This window comes from Chrysemys picta, chromosome 7 (assembly GCF_011386835.1).
Source record: "Chrysemys picta bellii isolate R12L10 chromosome 7, ASM1138683v2, whole genome shotgun sequence".
Classification (NCBI taxonomy): Eukaryota; Metazoa; Chordata; order Testudines; family Emydidae; genus Chrysemys; species Chrysemys picta.
Genome location: NC_088797.1, coordinates 28,509,244 through 28,530,449, shown reverse-complemented (window position 1 = coordinate 28,530,449; position 21,206 = coordinate 28,509,244). Strand labels below are relative to the sequence as shown.

Below are 21,206 nucleotides of genomic sequence, written 5' to 3'. Positions count from 1 at the left end.
GAGCTGCCAGCCTGGTCACACTCCCTTCATCCTACTACATGCCCTTTAAATTGGGGTCACAAAGGAGCAAAGCATTTCTCAGGATCCCTCCTGGGCTGGGGAAGTTTTCAGCTACTTTCTATCCCCCTTATGCCACTGGAGCAGCATGAGAGGGCCAGAATTCAGACAAGAATGGAGGCCTAGGAGAGACAAGACCTCAGGATGTACATAGGGCTTGTTAGAAAAGATTTTATTCAGAATCCCGGAGATGGTGTTATCCCTTATCTGTGCATTTGCATTCCTATTTCTGACTGGACACACAAGGGAAGGAATAATTACAATAATGGTTAACTGGACCAACCATCACAATGTTGGAATAAGGCTGGATTGGAAACCAGCAGATTTGGGTTCTATTTCAGTCCTGTGTGACCAGGGCAAGTCACACTTCCTGAGCTTTAGTGTTCCTGTCTATGACAACTCTCATCAACCTCATAGGGGTATTGTAAGGCTTAAGCACAGTGACATCTTTAGATAGCTATGTGCTAATATTAACAATCCTAGGTAGCAATCCTAGAACTAATAGATGTAGGCTGGGATTTTCCAAGGACCCAAAGGAAGTTCAGTGCACAAATTTCTATGGGGATGGGTGTATAACTCTCTTAGCCCTGGTCTATACTGGGGGGAGAGAATCAATCAAAGTTACACAACTTCAGCTATGTGAATAACATAGCTGAAGTTGACATACTTAGATCGACTTACCGTGGTGTCTTCACCGTGGTGAGTCGACTGCTGCTGCTCCCCCATTGACTCTGCCTGCGCCTCTCAGGGTGCTGGAGTACAGGAGTCGACGGGAGACGGTTCGGGGGTCGATTTATCGCATCTAGACTAGATGCGATAAATCGATCACCGCTGGATCGATCGCTGCCCGCCAATCCAGCGGGTAGTGTAAACATACCCTGAGACTTTTTGCAAATGCCAGCTCTAAGTTTCTATTCACTCTCAAAGCAGGACCTTTCTCCCAGTGGCTGTCTTGCAGATCATGGCCATTAGGAGACAATGCCTTCTAGTCATTTCACCCCAACACTAAGCTCATAACTTTAATTTTAATCTACATTAAACTGTACTAGTCATTTAATAGCCCATGCATGCATCTGACTTCCCAGCACCCTTCTGGTGTCTAGTCTTCCTCATAGTAATGGCTGTCCCCATAGTTTCTAGTCATGTTCAAATGTGGCAATCTTTTTGCTTATTCCCTCTGGTCACTGATGTATGAAAAAGTATGAAAAAGAGTGAACTCAGCAGAGTAAGATGTGAACTCTGATCTTGTCTCCATCATTTCAGAGTAGATAAGCAGGTTAACTTTCAGTTGACTTTATAGTTTAATATAAAAACACTGTGTCAAAACACACTATGCTTTCTACAGGAAGAAAAGTCTTTACAGCCAACTTGTCATCTCAAATTTAATTTTCTAGGTCTATCTTACAAATAGCCTGTCTTTCTTGCATTCCATATCTTCCGTATTTACAACTTGGTGCAATTTTCAGGGTCTAACTGGAGCATAAACATTATTAAACATTCAACAAAAACAACTGCTTATGCTTAAAGAAATACTTGTGTGTACACAATGTGGATGTTAATATAATTATGATTATAGCAGTTTATCTTGCAGGAGACAATGCATTTGAATTTCAGAGTCAAATAGATTTTGATGTAAGGTGTAAAACACTAATGGAACAGATTTAACAAGAGACTAACAGATTTACAGATCTACGTAACTTGTCTAGATGGCTTCATACACTGAGTGAAACTATTTCTAGTAAAAATTATATTTACAGTTAATCGTAACATAGTCACAACTTAGTTCTTAAAGAAATGGACTGATCAAATCAAGCCGTAGATATAGCACACAAAACTCTATTCCATTATAGGAGCGTGCTAGCATCCTTGTATATGTACATATGTTGATGTTTGCCACTGCCTTTCTGATTGCCTCACAGAACCACTTGTGGGGCCAAAGTAATAAAAAAATAGTAAGTGATCTGGCTGTCTTATGGTATTGTAATACTGAAATGGTGGAAATACTGTCCAGGAGGACAGCTCTTAAGAACATAAGAAAGGCCATACTGGGTCAGACCAAAGGTCCATCAAGCCCAGTATCCTGTCCTCTGACAGTGGCCAATGGCAGGTGCCCCAAAGGGAATGAACAGATAAGGTTTCATTGGATGCCTTGTCAAGCAACTCCTTGCAATGTTTTGGACCCATAAAGCACTCTGAGACAATATTTTTTTTATTTAGGTTTGCCTTTGTATCTTGGCATGTATTAAAAAAAGGTATGATGGCCTACTGTATTATATGGGGAATAGTATGTTCTTGTGTAATTAAAACCTATGTTGTAAGACTAGGCTTTCTGATCGCTAGAACGCCTGCAAACTGAATGTTTATTTGTAATACATTGGTTTACCCACCACTCTTGTGTAATTCTTTTTTGGAGCTCAGGCAGGAGAAATTGTCCATGGAAGCAATAGATGGAGGAAATATTTGAAAAGATGCCAGTTATCACTTCAGCTGGAACACCTGCTTCTGACAATTTAGTGCAAAACACCTGCATGGGAAAAAACAAGATATTACCAATTATTTAATATACATTTAAAACCTGGCATTATGTTATGAACCATATTATTTAAAAGATGACTAATGTGCTTTAGTATAGGATCACATGTTCTGTATTTTGGAGTGTGGGTTTTTTGTTTTGTTTTTTTCTTTGAAGCTACATTGTATGTCACACAGAATAATCTGTTAAACAAGACTCATTCTCATTCAGATGGGGAGGTTAAACCCATTTAGGTTTAAAACTAGTTTAGTAATTTTTTGATGTGAAAGCAAGTTGAAGAAAAGCAGATTTTTTTTTTCCTATCTGTCATTACTAGGTCCAGGACAAAAGTACTCTGTACATGAATGAAAGTGAAAAGCACTCCCTAGATTTTCCTAAAGTCCCTGAAAATATATCTCTGCTCATCCAAACCCAACCTACCCCAAATTTCCAAAGAAATCTTTAGTCCAGGGGGCAGAGTGGAAAGGGTTCTATACAAATAATGGCTTCCCTAACTGCATTCATAGCAAGAGGACAGATTTCATTGTTAAGAAATCCAGCACATCTGACTTACCAAAGTGATTCACCATTTTTATTCCTTTTTTCTCCCACATTCATAAATTGCACAATTGCCTGGGTGACAGTCATCGTCCAGACCCCGTAGTGGGAGAAGAGAAGGTTTAAACCCCAAAAATGAGCAGTCGAACCAACTGACTGCATACTGTATTACTGTGGTATTAAAAAAAAGAATCGAGCCTGGTCTTTTATGAAAGTTTGTAGTGTTCAGAAATTGCTGCTCATTACGAGACATGTATACAGATTGTGGTGATGAATTTATGAATTTGTGTATATAGGAAACTGTGCTCATAAACTGCGGTGCAGTTTCACCTCCACCTCACAATGGGGTGGTGGGCAGCCAGGCAGGGAGGGGCTGCTTCCCCAATCAGATGGGATTCGCTCCATGCACCTAGCAATTGTTCAGCCCAGGAAAAAAACATTGAGGAAAAATCTAAGTAAATGGGAATAACTTGAAACTGAAAAGAAAACCACAGGCTTTGAAAACTAAGAAAGGAGGGAGTTTCCCCCACTTTGAATATCTATAGTGACTGATGGGGGGACGGGAGGGGGAAGTCCCACAAAACCAGACCTGCAAGCCCTTTTAAAATGGAAGGGGGCTAAAGTGAAATCAGAGAGAGCTTCTAAGTAGGAAGCGGTCTGTGAAATGCTGGATTCCCCCCAGAGTTAGGGAATAGCCTGGGAAACTGTTCAAAGGCAATAGGTAATCTGTATTCAAAAAGGGACTTTATCTAATATAGAAGTTTTACATCTGAGTTGGTGCCTTTATGTTTATTTCCTGTGTAACCTGTGTATGTTGGCTTCCCTTACTATTTCATCTTTGAGTTTGTGGTTTTTCTACAAACAACCCTTCTGTTTATTTTTACCCCAAGCAGGTCTCTGTTGTGCAAACTGTGTGGAGTGTGTGGGGTGGGACGACTGGTTTCATGACTTTGGGAGTGACGGACAGGAAGAGAAAAGTCAGTGTGTCTGGGAAATAAGAACGCGTGAAGGATCTGGAGACTCAGAACTGGAAGGACTCCTGAAATCAACCTGCAAGGAGTAACTAGGCTGGTAGAAGCCAGGATGAGACCTTGGACAGGCTACTGGTAGGGATCTGAGCTATAACAGCACAGCATTAAAGCACACGTAGGGATCAGCGGGTAGTGATCGATCTATCATATCAAGTGTAGATGCAATAAAATCAATCCCTGATCGCACTCCCCATCGACTCTGGAACTCCAGCTCGCGAGAGGTGGAAGCGGAGTTGACGGGGGAACGATAGCAGTCAACTCGCCGCCGTCCTCACGGCCAGGTAAGTTGACCTAAGATACGCCGACTTCAGCTACACTATTCGCATAGCTGAAGTTGCGTATCGTAGGTTGACTCCCTCCTGCTAGTGTAGACCTGGGCTAAGGTTACAGGGCTGGAAGTAACAGAACATCTTACTGATATTAGGTTGGATATTAGGAAAAACTTTTTCACTAGGCGGATGGTGAAGCACTGGAATGGGTTACCTAGGGAGGTGGTGGAATCTCCTTCCTTAGAGGTTTTTAAGGTCAGGCTTGACAAAGCCCTGGCTGGGGTGATATAGTTGGGGATTGGTCCTGCTTTGAGCAGGGGGTTGGACTAGATGACCTCCTGAGGTCCCTTCCAACCCTGACATTCTATGATCTGGGTAATCCCCAAAACATCACAGTACTACAGACACTAGAGTCAACTTTTCTAACAATTCTAACCTCTGACCATTTTAAACACACAAATGAAGTTAAAAACGGCAGTATGGTTGCACCAGTTTTACTTTTACCCCCAACATGAAGGAGGTAAATTAAAGAGTGTGGCTAGATGAAGAATCCAGAGACATAAAGGGCCTGATTCTGCTGAGCTGATGCAGGCCCAACTCCTACTGACAAAAGCCTGTCAGGGGTCACAAAGCTATCACAGATTCCATCACATCTCAAAGCATTTTACTGTTCCCATGGTTTCCTTTGAGGATCTGTTCAGGAGAGTAACTGTGTGACAGTGTACCCCATAAGGCTTTATGGGGAGGTGTGCTTATAAATGTATGTATGACATAACTGGAATATGTTTTGTGCTGCCTGTGCCATGTAACATATCTCCGTAAAGGTTATGGTCTACTATATCTATTCATCCTATTTGTACACATATATCATTTTCTACTTGAGGTTAAGAATATGGGCTGTATACTTGCTTGGTTTCTAAGTAAGCTTTGTGAGGCATTTGGTCAGTTTCTCTAGGAAGGAATTCACAAGGTTAAGTACCTGATCAGGAAGCACGTGGGGAACAATGCATCTTGGAATGCTCCAATCCACATAAGAAGTCTTCCTGGAGACATACAAGATACCATGTGGACAATGGCTTCGGCCTGTAAAGCCTGAGTCATACAGGGACATGTGACTTGCCCAGGTGACTCCAAAACTCCATCTTGGAGCTGGACTTTGCATAGGAGTGAGGAGGGGGGTCTCCACCCACAAGAGAAAGTCTATTTAAACCCGTGGGAGACCCCTCCATTTTGTCTTCAGCTGGCTATATAAGGAGCCTCTCCACCCCCCAGAATACTGAAAGGAAACTGGAACAAAGGACAGTAACTACAGGGGGTGTGAGTGATTGCTGGACGCAGGCTAAAAGGAGAATAGCCTGTAAAAGGGAGCATTCTGGAACTGGTGAGGATCTTATCTGTATTGTTCGATTAGACATAGATTTGCGCATTTTATTTTATTTTGCTTGGTGACTTACTTTGTTCTGTCTGTTACTACTTGGGACCACTTAAATCCTATTTTCTGTATTTAATAAAATCACTTTCTACTTAGTAATTAACTCAGAGTATGTATTAATACCCGGGGGAGCAAACTGTGCATATCTCACTATCAGTGTTATAGAGGGCGAACAATTTATGAGTTTGCCCTGCATAAGCTTTATACAGGGTAAAATGGATTTATTTGGGTTTAGACACCATTGGGAGTTGGGCATCTGAGTGCTATAGACAAGCACACTTCTGTGAGCTGTTTTCAGGTAAACTTGCAGCTTTGGGGCAAGCAATTCAGACCCTGGGTCTGTGTTGGAGCAGACGGGAGTGTCTGGCTCAGCAAGACAGGGTGCTGGAGTCCTGAGCTGGCAGGGAAAACAGGAATAGAAGTAGTCTTGGTACATTAGGTGGCAGCTCCCAAGGGGGGTTTCTGTGATCCAACCCGTCACAGTGGCGTAGTCGAGCAGGATCTGTGCACAGCTGATTGCTTTGAGATACTGGTAGTGATTTTAAGTGTGGTGGCTGGGGAACAGACAAAGTGGTTACTGGTTTGTTATTTTCTGTTTGCTTATTTCGGGCAAGGGAAGTAGAGACAGAAAAGGAAGCAAAATAAGTAAGAAGGAAGATCAGAAGAAACTAAAACTGCACAGGGTGCAAATTGCCCAGAAAAGCTGAACACTGGGAACTGTGAAAGTCTCTGTTAACTAAGAATCCCCTGAGCTGAGTGCATCTCAGTTTCAGTGAACTGCAGAGGGGTTGTGGCCCAGCACAAGAAAGCAGGAAAATGAGTACTAGTGACGCTGCTAATAAACTAAAGCTGGCCAAACTGAATGCAAAAGAGAAAGAAAATGAACATAAGAGATGGCTGGAACTAAGACAATTAGAAATTAGTGCTGTGGAGGCAGAAAATGCGAGGGAAGAGGCTGCCCACAAGAGGGCTATGGAGGCCCAGAGACACGAACTGGCTGTTATGGAGTTGAGGAGACTAACCCCTCCACCTGCTGGCTCCACTTTCCCAAAAATCCACAAATGGGAGCGACTATGTCCACAGTATGACGAGTCCAGCGATATTGCCGAGTATTTAATCACCTTTGAGAGACTGTGCACCCTCCATGCCATCCCTAAAGATCAGAAGATGACCACACTGATAGTAAAATTAACTGGCAGAGCTCTGGACATATTCAATATGATGCCTATTCATGATGCTTCAAACTATGGTAAATTTAAGGAACTGGTTTTGAAACAGTTTCAGGTTACACCTGAAACCTACAGGGTTAAATTCAGGAGTCTTAAGAGGGGATCTGGATTAAGTAATGTGGTTTATGCCAATGAAATGAGAGATTTGGTAGATAAATGAGTGTGGGGGAAAGGCATTACAAGCTTTGAAGGGAAGTGTGATCTGGTTACTCAGGAACACTTCCTGAATATGTGCAGTGATGAGGTAAAACAGTATGTGTGGGACAAAAAGGTAAATGCAGCGGGTGAATTATCTGGGTATGCAGACTCTTAAGAGCAAGCACAAGCTGCAATCAAACACAAACCACTGGCAGAGGAGTATAAGGTTGGGGGAAAGCAGAATCACCATTTTACCCCTGGGTCTGGGAAAAAAGAGGCTGGGCGGTCACCTCCCCATTCCCCTGGTACTCGTCCCAAATTTCCTGTGCAAGAAGAGGAGCCCAAGAGGTGCTATCATCGTAAGTCCACTGAGCACCTGAGGAATAAGTGTCCCTTGCTGAGTGGAAACAGGCAACAAGTAACACATGAAGCTGCGGCTTCTCAGAGCCAGGCTGTGGCCTCTTTCCACACAGGATTTGTAAAGCTTGCTTCCACACAACCAAGCAGTGAGCATATTCATACTGTTAAAATTAATGGTGCAGTGCTTCTGGGATTAAGGGACACGGGTGCTGAGATTTCTGTGGTCAGGAGGGACCTGATCCAGGAGAAGGATTTGTTGCCAGGTAAAATGGCAGAATTAGAGCTGGTAGGGGGTTACAAAGTCCTTGCACCTTTAGCTAGGGTTACCATATCTATTAAATAAAAAAAGAGGATCCTCCACGGGCCCTGGCCCCGCCCATTTCCCCACCCCCAGCCCCGCCCCAACTCCGCCCAGCCCCACCCCAACTCCGCCCAGCCCCGCCCCAGCCCCGCCCCAGCCCCGCCCCTCCTACTCCCAGCCACGGGGAACGGGCTGCCCGAGCGCTACCGGCTTCACGGTTTGCCGGGCAGCCCCCAGACCCTGCGCCCCTGGCCGGCGCTTCCCCAGCGCAGCTGGAGCCCGGGAGGGGAAGTGCCCAGCCGGGGGCGCAGGGTCTGGAGGCTGCCCGGCAAACCGTGAAGCCGGTAGCGCTTGGGCTTTGGGCAGCCCCCTTGCCTCCGGACCCTGCGCCCCCAGCCGGGCACTTCCCCTCCTGGGCTCCGGCGGCGCAGGGTCCGGAGGCATGGGGCCTGCCCGAAGCCGGTAGCGCTCGGGAAGCCAAGCTCTGTTTAAGAGCCGGGCTGCCCGAGCACTACCGGCTTCGGGCAGCCCCCATGCCCAGCTCTTAAACAGAGCCGAAGAGTCAGAGGAGGAGCAGAGCCGCCGCGGCTGGAGGCCCTGCTCCTCCCCTGACTCTTCGGCTCTGTTTAAGAGCTGAGCTGCCCCAGCGCTACCGGCTTCGGGCAGCCCCCATGCCTCCGGACCCTGCGCCGCCGGAGCCCGGGAGGGGAAGTGCCCGCCCGGCGGCTGGGGTCCGGAGGCAAGGGGGCTGCCTGAAGCCCATAGCGCTCGGGCAGCTCGGCTCTTAAACAGAGCCGAAGAGTCAGGGGAGGAGCAGAGCCGCCATTTTCCCGGACATGTTCAGCTTTTTGGCAATTCCCCCCGGACTGGGGTTTGAGTGCCGAAAAGCCGGACATGTCCGGGAAAAAGAGGACGTATGGTAACCCTACTTTAGCTAAAGTACACATGCAAACTCGGGATTTGCAGGCTGAACTAACTGTTGCAACGGTGGCACACAATTTTGCACCGTTTCTACTGGGGAATGATTTCTTTAATGTGGCAGAATCTGTTCCAGAGTTGGTTAGCAGTGAGAAGGAATCTTGTGCTAAAGGCCCGGGGAGGGGGTGGGGGGAAATCACATGGACGGCTGGGGGAATGGGAGGGTGTCTCTTAGATTCCTCTGCAGCAATAAAGGATGCAGCTTCGGGGGCAGGGCTGGTTGTAGCCAGCTCCTGTAGCCCCAGGGCTCAAGGGAAGTTCCAGAGGGAGGGGCTGGACGAAGCCAGCTCCTGTCCTGTAATCGTCTCCCCAGGGGGAGCAAGGAGGCCACCACAGCTCCTGACTGCCAGGAAGTTGCAGGTCAGCAGGGGGCAGGGCCTGCCCTGGGGTGCACAGAGACATGTGTCCCGAAGGTGGAAGTTGGGGTCCTGGTGACCGCTGTGGTGGGAACAGGCCCCAAGAACTCTGTAGCTGGGTGCCAGCCCAACCTGAGTGAAAGGGGGGGGGATTTTGCTGGCCACTAGAGGTCTATCATAGCTGGTAGCTGTGAGCCCACAGCTAGAGCAGGGTCACCTTCCCTTTTGGAGGACACAAGAGTGTCGGATCCAGAGGGGAGCCCAGAGAGGGAAGCCCAGATGGAAGGTGAGGGGGGGCCAGAGTGTCCGCCCACCTTTTGTAGGGAGGGACTTTCCCAAGAGGAGGGTGAAAAGTCTGCATTTAAAATGCCAGCCCCCTCTCCTGTAGATCAGGTTTTAAGGGAAACCTGGGGGTCAGGTCTCCTGGAGGGGGGGTCCATCCAGCTGACCTGTTGGGAACAGAAAGTGGGGTGCCCAAAGGGGTCCAGAGCACCCCATTGAAAAATTTTGTTCTTGCTACATTTGTAAGAGATAAAACTCTCTCTCCAAGGGGGGGGAGGGGGAATCTCTGCATGGGTGGAACTTCACAAGGGAGTGGGGCCCAGCCCAGAGAGGGAGGGGACGAGGCATGGTTGCAATACACCCTTTCCTGGCCAAAGACCCAAACACATGCCTGAATTAGAAGCTCTCCCCAAAGAGGCAAAAGAATCTGCATCAGAGTGTCTACCAAAGGGCACAGAGAACTGGGAAAATGCAATAGACGCTAAACAAGTCAAATTGAGTGAACGAAGCCTGTCCACCGTAGATTTGCTGTTAACCTTGTGTCTTTTGCTAATTTTTGTGTCTTTTGCTATGGGATAAAACAAAAGAATTCATACTAGTGGTAAACCCTTTAAAGATGTGGGACATACCTGATTTGTGGAAGAAACTGCTGTACATGCTAGAGATGGTGACAAGACAGCCCCACCAGCATGTTACTTTTCAACCCATACCTGTAAAAAGCAGCAAAAGCATAACGGGCCCATGCTGCTGTGTAGAAGGGGAAACTGAGGCACACTGCCTCATGGCATTGGTGGCTAAATGCCAAGACACCTCCACTTTAACAGATATTACTTTCTGCATTCTGTTAGCAATACTACACCCCAACCTGTTTGCAAGCATCCGGGGACCAGGAACCCCAAAACGGGCTAGAACCCCTAGGAATGACATCATATGGTTTCAAGGTACTGAAAAGGAGTGTGACCAAAGACAAACAGAAATTTTACAGGTACTGCCTCCACCATGGACAGTGTCCAAGTCTCTGGCAGTAAGTTCAGGGGGAGGGTGTGACAGTGTACCCCATAAGGCTTAATGGGGGGGTGCTTATAAATATATGTATGACATAACTGGAATATGTTTTGTGCTGCCTGTGCCATGTAACATATCGCCGTAAAGGTTATGGTCTACTATATCTATTCATCCTATTTGTACACATATATCATTTTCTACTTGAAGTTAAGAATATGGGCTGTATACTTGCTTGGTTTCTAAGTAAGCTTTGTGAGGCATTTGGTCAGTTTCTCTAGGAAGGAATTCACAAGGTTAAGTACCTGATCCCTACAGTGCTGGTAGCTGAGTTGATTCTTTCCTACTCCTTATAGCCTGTTTTAATGGTACTCAGCACAGATCACGGGATTTTAGAGCCCTTCTCCACCACCACTTTCTTCAACCATAGAATCATAGAATATCAGGGTTGGAAGGGACCTCAGGAGGTCATCTAGTCCAACCCCCTCCTCAAAGCAGGACCAATCCCCAGACAGATTTTTACCCCAGTTCCCTAAATGGCCCCCTCAAGGATTGAACTCACAACCCTAGGTTTAGCAGGTCAATGCTCAAACCACTGAGCTATCCCTCCCCTCCAACATCTACTGTCTTGTCTCTAGTAAGCTGAACTCCTCCTTCCATCAGCAAAACCAGTTTTGGTTTTTGGCAGCCAGCTTCTCTACCATGTGCACTTAACCTACTTTGTGCACAGTCACTCTAATGGGGACCAAAGCATGTGTAATACCTGTAGGCTGAGTTGTAAATGGTACAAGAGCTGTCGATCTGGAGCCTGAGCTGGAAATACCAGTCAGTTTAAGAATACTGGAAGCCAGAGAAAAAGGAAGTAGAAATGGAACTGTGAACTGGAGGATGGAGAGGAAGAAATGTTTTGCAGTGAGTAACCTACTAAGAAATGGCAAGATCATGACTGCATTTTAGTAACACTTTCTATGACTCATCCACGATTTTAAGGTGAAATTACCAAGCCAACTCTCAACCCTACCTATAATGTTTATCTAAATTTTACTTTTTCTTACTAATAATCTGATGTCACAGAAAAAGTCTTAAACTATGTACAAAGTAATCACAACATCCACATTTATCTGAAGAAATCTGTTTTGTGTATTGAATATGAAGCACAAGTTGATCAAAGCAGAATTACCTGGTCCAGTAGATGCAGTCTTTTAACATAAGCCTCTTCTGTATGAAGCAGTTCGTTGGCAATGTTGAACAGCTTTTGCGGCTCTGTACACTGAAAAAAATATTACAAATGAAGTTATCCAAGAATTAATAGAAACCCTATTTTCATCAAACATTCTATTTCCCAAGACTCACTAATATTAATTCATCCCTGGGGTAGCTATTGAAATGAATTAAGTTATCCCTTGGGAGAAACTACCCCAGCATTTCTAATCAAAGGCTCTGTTTGCTGCTAGTGTATTTTCAAAGTTATTGTCTAAAACCTAATTAACATGTAATGGCTGGCTGTGATAGCACTTCAATTCTCTATATTTTGCTACAAATGATAGAATACCCAAAACCAGAAAATCTTTAAATTCTGTTTTCAGGCCTTTACAAATATTAGCACACTAATCTGGTGACTAACGTGCTAGACACCACTCTACCTGATGTCCATTTTTAAATTCACGAGCAAGGACTACAAACCAGAGTACACTACAGTATATTTCTAATGCCTGGTGTAGTTCTGAATGCATGAGGATGCAGCTTCCACTACCTCCCTTGAGAGGTTCTTCCACTTGCTATTAGGAAGTTCTCTCTGATATTCAGGCTAAATTCACCTTGTCTTATTTTCATCCCATTATTCCTAGTGCTATTCTTTCTACCAAACTATTTTCCCCCAGTTCTGGTTTTTACATAATTCAATCACTTGACATTGACTATAACGTCCCCACTTCAGTCTTTCAGAACTTAAAGTTCATTGAGTCAGCATGTTGCAGACTGAAATACATTTATCCTCTTGACAAATTCTTTAATATCCATCAACAATTTGTAGTATCCAAGATTTTCAGGGCCGCTGGGGGGGGGGGGGGGGAGGGAGGGGAGGGGAGGGGAGAGGCCGCAAGTGGGGCAAGTTGCCCCCGGGCCCCACAGGGGCCCTGCGAGCCCTGGCCAAGAATCCCTTTCCCTTTCCCTGGGGGGAGGGATAGCTCAGTGGTTTTGAGCATTGGCCCACTAAACCCAGGGTTGAGAGTTCAATCCTTGAGGGGGCCACTTGGGGATCTGGGGCAAAAATCAGTACTTGGTCCTGCTAGTGAAGGCAGGGGGCTGGACTTGATCCCTTCCAGTTCTAGGAGATGGGATATCTCCATTAATTTATTTATTTATTTATTTTATTTACTCAGCCAGTGGCAGTCCGGGTCTTCGGCGGCATTTCGGCGGCAGGTGGCCCATCAGTCGCTCCGAGTCTTCGGCGGCAGGTCCTTCAGTGCTGCCTAGTGCAGGACCCGCCGCCGCCACCGCGGACTCGGAGCGCCGCCTGGTGAGTACAAGCGCCGCTTTGCCCCAGGCCCCCTGAATCCTCTGGGCGGGCACTGAAGATTTTAAATGCAAACTGAATGCTTATGATCAAACAAATATCTCCTCTCTCTCTAGTGGTCCCATTAGAAAATATACAGGTTTTTAAATTGGCAGACGATTACCCTGTAAAGATAGGGAAACTTGAGAAGTTTCTGTACTAGCATCAGTATTTAGTATTAAAATGATTAAACTTTTAATAATCTGGAAAAATGGATGAGCAGAAAAAGGGCAAAATATGTACAGATAAACTATTTAGGTTAGTCAAGGTTAGAAGACTGAGAAACTCCAGAGACCTCAATGATTGGGCAATGACACAGAGATGAGAAATTCAAGGGAATCGAACATATTTTGAAGGAAAATTCTGAACTGCTTATACAAAGTGCTGGATGCTAAATTAATTGTATCCACTGAAGGGAAAAACATGGATTTCACTGTGGGCAACTCAATGAAAACATCTGCTCAATGTGCAGTGGTGATCAAAAAAGCAAAATAATGGGGTGATTACAAATGAGAGATAAAATAATACTGAAAATATTGGAATGTCATTAATATAAATGGATGGTATAGCCTTACAGAAAATACTTCATCCACTTCTGATCATCCCATCCCCAAAACACATAAAAAACAGAAGGGACCAGAGACAAGTGACAAAAATAATTAAAAGTATGAAAAGATTTCCGTTAGAGGAGATATGGAAAAGACTGGATTGTTTAGAGAGGAGATAAATAATAGGGGACATGATAGGGGTACTTTTTGCATAGAGAAGGTAAATCAAGTGTTCCTATTAATCCCTGTTTATAATCAAAACCAGGGAACATTCAGTGAAACTTAAAGCCAACAAATTTAAATTAATAAAAGGAAAACACTTAAGTTTATCCTGTGGAACTCACTGTCGCAAAATAGAATTGAGATCAAGAACTTAGCAGAATTCAGAAATTAGATATTTATATGGATAAATGAGAACTCTACAGTTACATTAGCTAGGATAAAACATACATGATTCAGAACTTAAATCAACCACTAACTGATAGAGGATAGGAATCCATTTCCTGGATTGTTCTATAAAGATGTTTCTTTCATCTTACTCTGACGCAATTCCTCAGCTTGCTGTGGGCAATGGGATAATTTATGATATAGCTGTCCTGTGAAATAAGCTCTTATTCCAACCTTCCCAATATTAAAATCATAGTGTGTAAAGTAAACTGAAATAATGTATCATTTTAAACGTATTGCATTGTGTCCTACCTGACGCTACACAGAATAAGTACTGATCTATGTGCCTACTATTTATAGTAAATGATGGGACACCACTGCTTTCATAACCTTTGAATTTGCAAAGGGGAAATAAAAAAACATATTACTTTACACCAAGGTATCTCTCTGGTTGTTCAAGTTGTTAGGAATGGATGGATCTCTTCATGAGGAGAAAGTTAGTTACGTGCCAATTTTGCTGAAAATGAAGGAGTTTCTTAGTGAAAGGCATGAAGTTTAACCTGCTTTAACTTGACCATCATGCCAGCCGCTAAAGCTATCTTTTCAATTGTTTGAATTCAGAACTTGAAAAGAATTCATTTCAATCAAATACATTACTTTTTAAAAGTAAAGCTTTATATAGCACACAGTTACTTTTCACATCCTGGGCCTCACCATCTGTAACTCCGTTTACATTTCTGAAAAACGTGTTGACATCTGTTTAAATACCAAACAATGGCTAAAGATAATTTTAGCTCAAACTGGACCTAATACTTTAAAGTGATATTACTCTACAGCAGCAACTGTTGGTGATGGCAGAGATATGGGCATTTAAGTTGTAGTAAGATGAGGCCCTGAAACAAACTCTTGTGTCAGAGGCCCAGTCTGAGGCCTGAAGCCTGAACCAAAGTACTTCCAGGCATTGCTAAGCAAAAGCTGGGCTGTGAGCCAGAGGCAAGCCTCACTCACAGAAGTTGGCGAGAAGAGGGTTGTTAGAAGCAGGTGCATTCACATATAAGTGTTAATAAGAGGAACTTGTGCCAAGATGGCACCTGGACAGCCCGATACAAGGACACTCCATAGACATAACAAGGAACAGGCAGGTGCATCTTAAAGACAGGGTCAAAAGGACAGCATGATGGATAGATCTGTTTGTCTGAAACAACATGATTAAAGGGGGAGACAGCACCCTAATGAGCCAAGGGGCTGTACCTCAATATGTCAGTAGGGATGAGTAATCTGTCCTGTAACTGTATAAAAGTAGGTCCCGGAGTGTGCATCTTTGTCTGGCCTAGGGGGCAGTGGAGTGTCCCGCCACTGACTGAGCTGTGTCCATTGCCAGGGGGCACATATTCGTAGTATGTCCTTTAGAGTCTATAGGAAACTATTACTGTGCTTCGTTTGACAATAAACCTGGCTCGGGTTCCTTCGTACCTTACCAGAGTCTGGGGTCATTGGGGGTTCTCTCGGGGTTTGCTGTGTCAGCTATCTGCGCGGGGCAGCACACAGAGGGAACACGCACGCAACCGACTGTTATCATCATCGAACAAGAGCAGAACACCACACCGGTAGCTACTGACAACATAAGTGCCTGTATTTTTCAATCATTTCCCTTTATAGTCACCTTGCACGTTTTAAATGAATGCTTGGTTGGTAATTTTCTCACTGGCATAACCTTTAACAAAGTGAATTAATTGTTATAGCCAGTCCTACTCTTGCAGCCTTCTGTAGTTTGAATACCAAGATTGAGCCATACTTAACTCTGTGATTAGTATTCTTGGAATAAAGTACTGATCAACGTGAGTAAGGTTACAGAATCTGGCCCTAAAGATACTAGGACAAAAAAAGCATGAAACTTCCAGGTTCTACATTTTATAAAGGTAAAATTAACACAAAGCAAACTGCCATATGGATGAAGACATTATAGACCACGAGGCAGCAATGTGCTCTGCAGCCAGTTTGTTTCCGAACCGCGCTGAGAGAACAACTGTATACGCTGGTGCTCCACATGCTTCATTTCCCCACCCTCGTGTCCCACCTGGACACCAAGTGGCGGGACCTAGTACCAGCTGTGGAGGGTGGGGAACCCCGGTGGACAGCTTGTATTCTACCCTAGTTTTGTGGCCCGCCGGGGACGTCAGCTGGCAGCTCTGCCATGGAGTCGTGAGCACGGGCGCATACCTGGCGCGGTTCACTCCCAACCCTGAAGCCTGTCCTTTCTGTGGTGTGAGGGAGATCCTGGCGCACATGTATCTTCATGGGAAAGTCACTTAATCTCTCATTGCCTACATATAAAATGGAGAAAGTGATGTTTGCCCATTCTGGAAAGTGCTTTGAGATCTTCTGGATGGAAAGAGCTGTATAAATGCCACTATTGCGGTGTGGAATGAAATCACTAGCTGATTATAATGTAGTCATCCAGCCATATCTTTGAGTTCAGCATTATGTGAAAAATATTAAGGCTCTAAGGCTTAACCAAGCATAAACTCAGCACTGAAACACACTTTTACTCTTGGGAGTAATGGCCAGACAGATTATTTTATTTATTTAGCATAAATGACGAAAGATACCTGTAAACTTAAACTCCAGACTATGTATAAATAAATTCTTGATAATGTACAATGGGCACCAGTGAAGTTAGCTTTACTAATAAGCACATATTGTACAGATAGCACGAGTGTAATTTTCAGGAAGTTGTCAAATATGTTCCCCTACTGGCTATACACGTGTTATAAATACGCTCAACTTCTGTTCTTCCTCAAATTCTCGCTGGATGATTAGTCAGTATAGCCACGTTGTATATTACAGTTGTTAAAAATATTCTGAAGTAGTTTAAGTATTATGCTGGCTGAATGAGCAGAAGGACAAGAAAAAGGGAAGCAGTAGGCATTTAATTTGCAGACACGAGAAGCTTATTACAGCATGTTGAAAGTACTGATTGCACTATGGTCATTCGTTCCTTTTCAAGCAGTCCAATTACTTCTTCCCAACCACAATGCATATGTGGCCATAGTTATTCTCCAACACTAAAAAACGGGGCAAATTCTACTTTTGCAAAAACACTGGACCAAATGTTCCTAAAGTAGAGGCCCAGGTTCACACATATGCAGAGGGATCTCTGAAACGGTGTGAGCAGTTATCACAGTCACAGAGGCAAATGGGTAATTACACACACAAAGCCTAGTTGTACAGCTTGCCTGCTGTGAGTGTGCACTGCACTTACTCAGAGTTTCAATCAAGTGCCCTGCTAGGCACCCACTCAAGAGAGTGAAGTGCTCCCTTATTTCCTGGGATAAGCTATCCACATTGCTCCCCCACACACATTAGGAAGAGCAGCCACTGCTACTCTGCTACTCCTCCTGCAGAAGTGGGTGGAGTGGGGGAAACAGGAGAGGGTTAGTGGGCATAGCCAAGACGCTGCAAAACCCCGCCTTACCTCCAATGCCAGAGACAGTGCAGCTGAGCCAGAGCTGAAAGGGAAATAAGCTGTACCAACATATGGGAGAGTGCAGATTGCTTCTGCCCTAGACCAAGAGGGAAGCAGGGGAGTGGTGAGTAATTCTTTGCTGCTGGAATGGAGCCAAGAGAGACTAGACATGGCCCCCACTCCAGGTTAAATCCTGGGAGCTGTGGAATGCTGGCACCTCTCCCTCCCAGCTGGCCAGTGGGTCCCAGAGACTCATGGGGGGAGGGGAGAAGCTACTTGGTGTCTTTCATCAAGTGTCCCCTTTCTCACCGCTGGGACTGTCCCCCTTCAGAGACAGCCCCATCAAGCTCCCCCACCCATAGAGGCAAATGGGGGGCATTCTGCCTCACATGCATATTGTATAGAAGTGGGAGGGGACACAAGAAGAGTTGGGTCAGATGAACAATCACCCATAATTCCACATGGGTTCTCCCCCCTAGAAAGCACACACACTTGCAGAGGTGCTCATTAGAGCAGTGATTATGTTAAGAACATACATCACAGCGAAATAACAGGTCAATTCCAAGCCTTGACTTTAAATCTGGGGGAAATTACTGTTCAAGTGACACATGGCACTAACTCCTCATAGACTATATAGAGCTGCAGGTTACGTCAACAGGTATACGCAGCTAGTATCTCCAATTGATTATAAGATGGGTGTGTCTTGAATCTTGCCAAACAGAAAGACTAGCAAAATATATCTTATGTGAAAAGTAATCCAAAGTCAAATACGATCATGCTCTTTTTAAAATCACAAAAGTTTCTGGCAAATGATTGTTATGGAAAAACTTCCCACTCAAAAAAACAAAAACAAAACCAAAAAAGTTGAAAACAGTAGTGAAAGGTTATCTATTTCGTAGGCTATTAAATCCACTTCCTTGTAGCCTGGATGCCTCGCTATCCCAGGGGTTGCCAATAAATTGATTGTGATCAGATAGCAAATCCATTGTTTCTTAACCACCATTAAGACAAAAAGACTGCGCACTTTAGGGAAAATTAGGTGGATATATCAGTGGCATTTAAATGTCACTGACTTCGGAAACAAAGAGGCAACACTCCATTGCACATAAACCACTAAAGAAATAAATTAAGAAACCTGTTTCAACCTTTAGAATGGTGTGCCTTTAAAGATTGAATCAGGAAGCAAACAATGATTTCACATCCTCTTTAAAGCAAAAAAGTTATTTGGAACACACAGAGATAATCTGACCAATAGTTTGATCCAGAAATCCAGGTCAAGTTTCCCAACTGATAAATTACGCCACAAAATTGGAACTGAAACTCCACTTATATGTAGGCTGTCTAGTTCTTCAACCTTGAGACAGACTGAACTTTCAATAAACTATATAGAAAACAAATATGCAGAGTTCTATTCAGATACTTGTCATAGCCAGCAGCAGAATACTGGACTTGATGGAGCAACGAGATTCAATATGGCCAATTCTCTTGAATAAACCCATTTTGTTGCACCCATAGTCCAGGATGATATAGGAGCCAACCCCCCCACACAGTTACAGCCTATACTTCAGCATCTCTCCTCCCCAAGAGGTATTATTGGCGATGGTGATGTTGGGAATAGAAAATAGCAAGAGAACAGGAAGATCTTTCTTTGAGATTGAGGCGTGGTTTTTTGGCCTCTTTGTAAGAAATAATCTATTGTATAGAAGATACATAGCCACAGCAGGACCTATATCTAAGGTAATACAGGACAGCGTGGGGGGCATATAAGTATCTGAGTACCTCAAATCTTTAATGTATTTATCCTCATAATGCCCTTGTGAGGAAGGGAGATATTATTAACTCCATTTTACAGATACAGAACTGTGGCAGAGAGATGCAAAGTGATGACAAAGTTCACACAGGACATCAGTCACAGAGCAGGGAATTGAACATGGGTCTCCCAAGTTCCAGGTTTGCACCCTAACCTCTGGATCAGCCTTCCTCTCTAATCTTACAATATATTCCTTGTGATGTCCTCCACAGTTTAAGGCATTGTGAGCACATCACATCCATGGTCAAGCCCAACCACCTTGTCAAGTTCTGATGACTGTTTATGGTCTTGATTCTAATTTTCAATGGAATAAATAGATCAATCCCCAACTACATTATAGACCTAATTATGATCTATGAACTACCAAGACAGTTGTGTGCCCTGAGACAGTGCAGATCACACAGCCCAGGATGAAGTACATGAGAGCTAGGGACAATGAGGGGATCCAGCTATGGAATGAACTTCCAGAGGAATTTAGATGACTCTAGAGCCTGAGCATCTTTAGGAAACATTGCAAAACCTTCCTAGCTGACGACATATTTCCACCACTGTAATGACGAAGTGGGTGAGGTAATATCTTATATTAGACCAACTTCTGTTGGTGAAGGAGACAAGCTTGTGTCTCATATTCTGAGAACAACACAGCAACAAAAACACTGCAAATACCATAGTAATAACACAACATCGACACCCCTTTCTATCCAAAGACACCCTCCAACAAAAACTGAAAAACAAATCAATGAAAAAACAAAAAACCTGAAATCACTACACCAGAGTTTTCACCCATAAGAGGAGATAAGCTAGTGACTGCATGGAGTCCCCTATAGGCTTTGCTATTGCTATCGTTTTTATGTGAAAGACACTCAAATAGTACAGTGATAGACAACCGGGGCGGGAGGGGGGAGGAGGAGGAGGAGTTTCTCTACTTATTTTTCCCTTTACTGCAAACATTTAAATAAAAATACATGAAAAAATGTTCTCACTTTCAAAAGTATTACTCAGTCCATACCAAGCAGTAGCTCCACCAAAAATCCTGACATTAACAGTCTATAGAACATGATAGTGGCTCCAATCCCACTTTCATTTCATTCCCTCTCTTGTAAGTATATCAAGGCTAACATGTCTCAGTTTTTGTGCTGCTGACGTTTTCTGAGACATTACCAAAACTGATAAGCTCCCCTTGTCCGTTTTCATTTTGACAAAAGACAGATAAAAATCCTAATCACTTAAAAATAATTGTGTGCTGATAGTGAGATGTGTTAGATTCCAAAGGGAAGCTACATGACATAGAATATTTAAAACTAGTCAAGAGAACAATACAAGCGTCACAGTAGGGAATAGTACTTCACCAGCAAAGGTTTATTGATTCAAAAGGGGTGGGTTTTTTTTGGGGGGGGGGGAGATCAGCGATTATTCATGAGCTCCACTTAACTTGGTGGACTGGGAATCATCAAGTCATTATTAAACCAACCTGCAGCTGTAATTACTATGCACCCTGTTCTGTCTACAAAATACAAAGCTTTCCAGAGACATGGATGTTACTACAGTTACTAGTTACCCCTGCTGCGTGGCTGCAAAGACTGGGGCACTTGTATGGGTGTGAGAGTGTGTGTAGAGAAAAAGCAGGAAGAAACAGGTCCAACCCCTGGCATGATTTTTTTCCCTAAAAAGTCCTTTTCAGACAGAGAGGATGCACTCTCTCTGCCCCCAATCTCAAAAGCTGATGGTGATTGATGTTTCCTCGTTCCCTTATAACTGTGCAGGAGCTTTTTAATCTCAAGGGAAACCTCCCTTCCACACAGTAACTGGTTTTGGAGAGAGTAAAATAAACTTTCAGCCTGATTGGGCCCTACCTTTCTCCAGCTGACAGCTCCAGAATGAGCAGTAATGGAACAGTCAATTGAGACAGGGCAGCCTCAAACCTTCCCAGCTCTCC

General features: G+C 44.1%; 1 protein-coding gene across 5 annotated transcripts in view; it reads right to left on the bottom strand.

Annotated features, from left to right (window-relative positions):
- FGD3 (FYVE, RhoGEF and PH domain containing 3) overlaps nucleotides 1-21,206 on the bottom strand; it is a 187,462-nt gene that overhangs the window by 56,706 nt on the left and 109,550 nt on the right. For all 5 annotated transcript variants that reach the window (XM_005305430.5, XM_065551006.1, XM_065551008.1 and 2 more), the window contains 2 exons: nucleotides 11,686-11,775; nucleotides 2,445-2,581 (listed from right to left, as the gene is read on the bottom strand). In XM_005305430.5, the coding sequence (XP_005305487.3) occupies nucleotides 2,445-2,581; nucleotides 11,686-11,775 (227 nt within the window). The remainder of the gene's footprint in view (nucleotides 1-2,444; nucleotides 2,582-11,685; nucleotides 11,776-21,206) is intronic.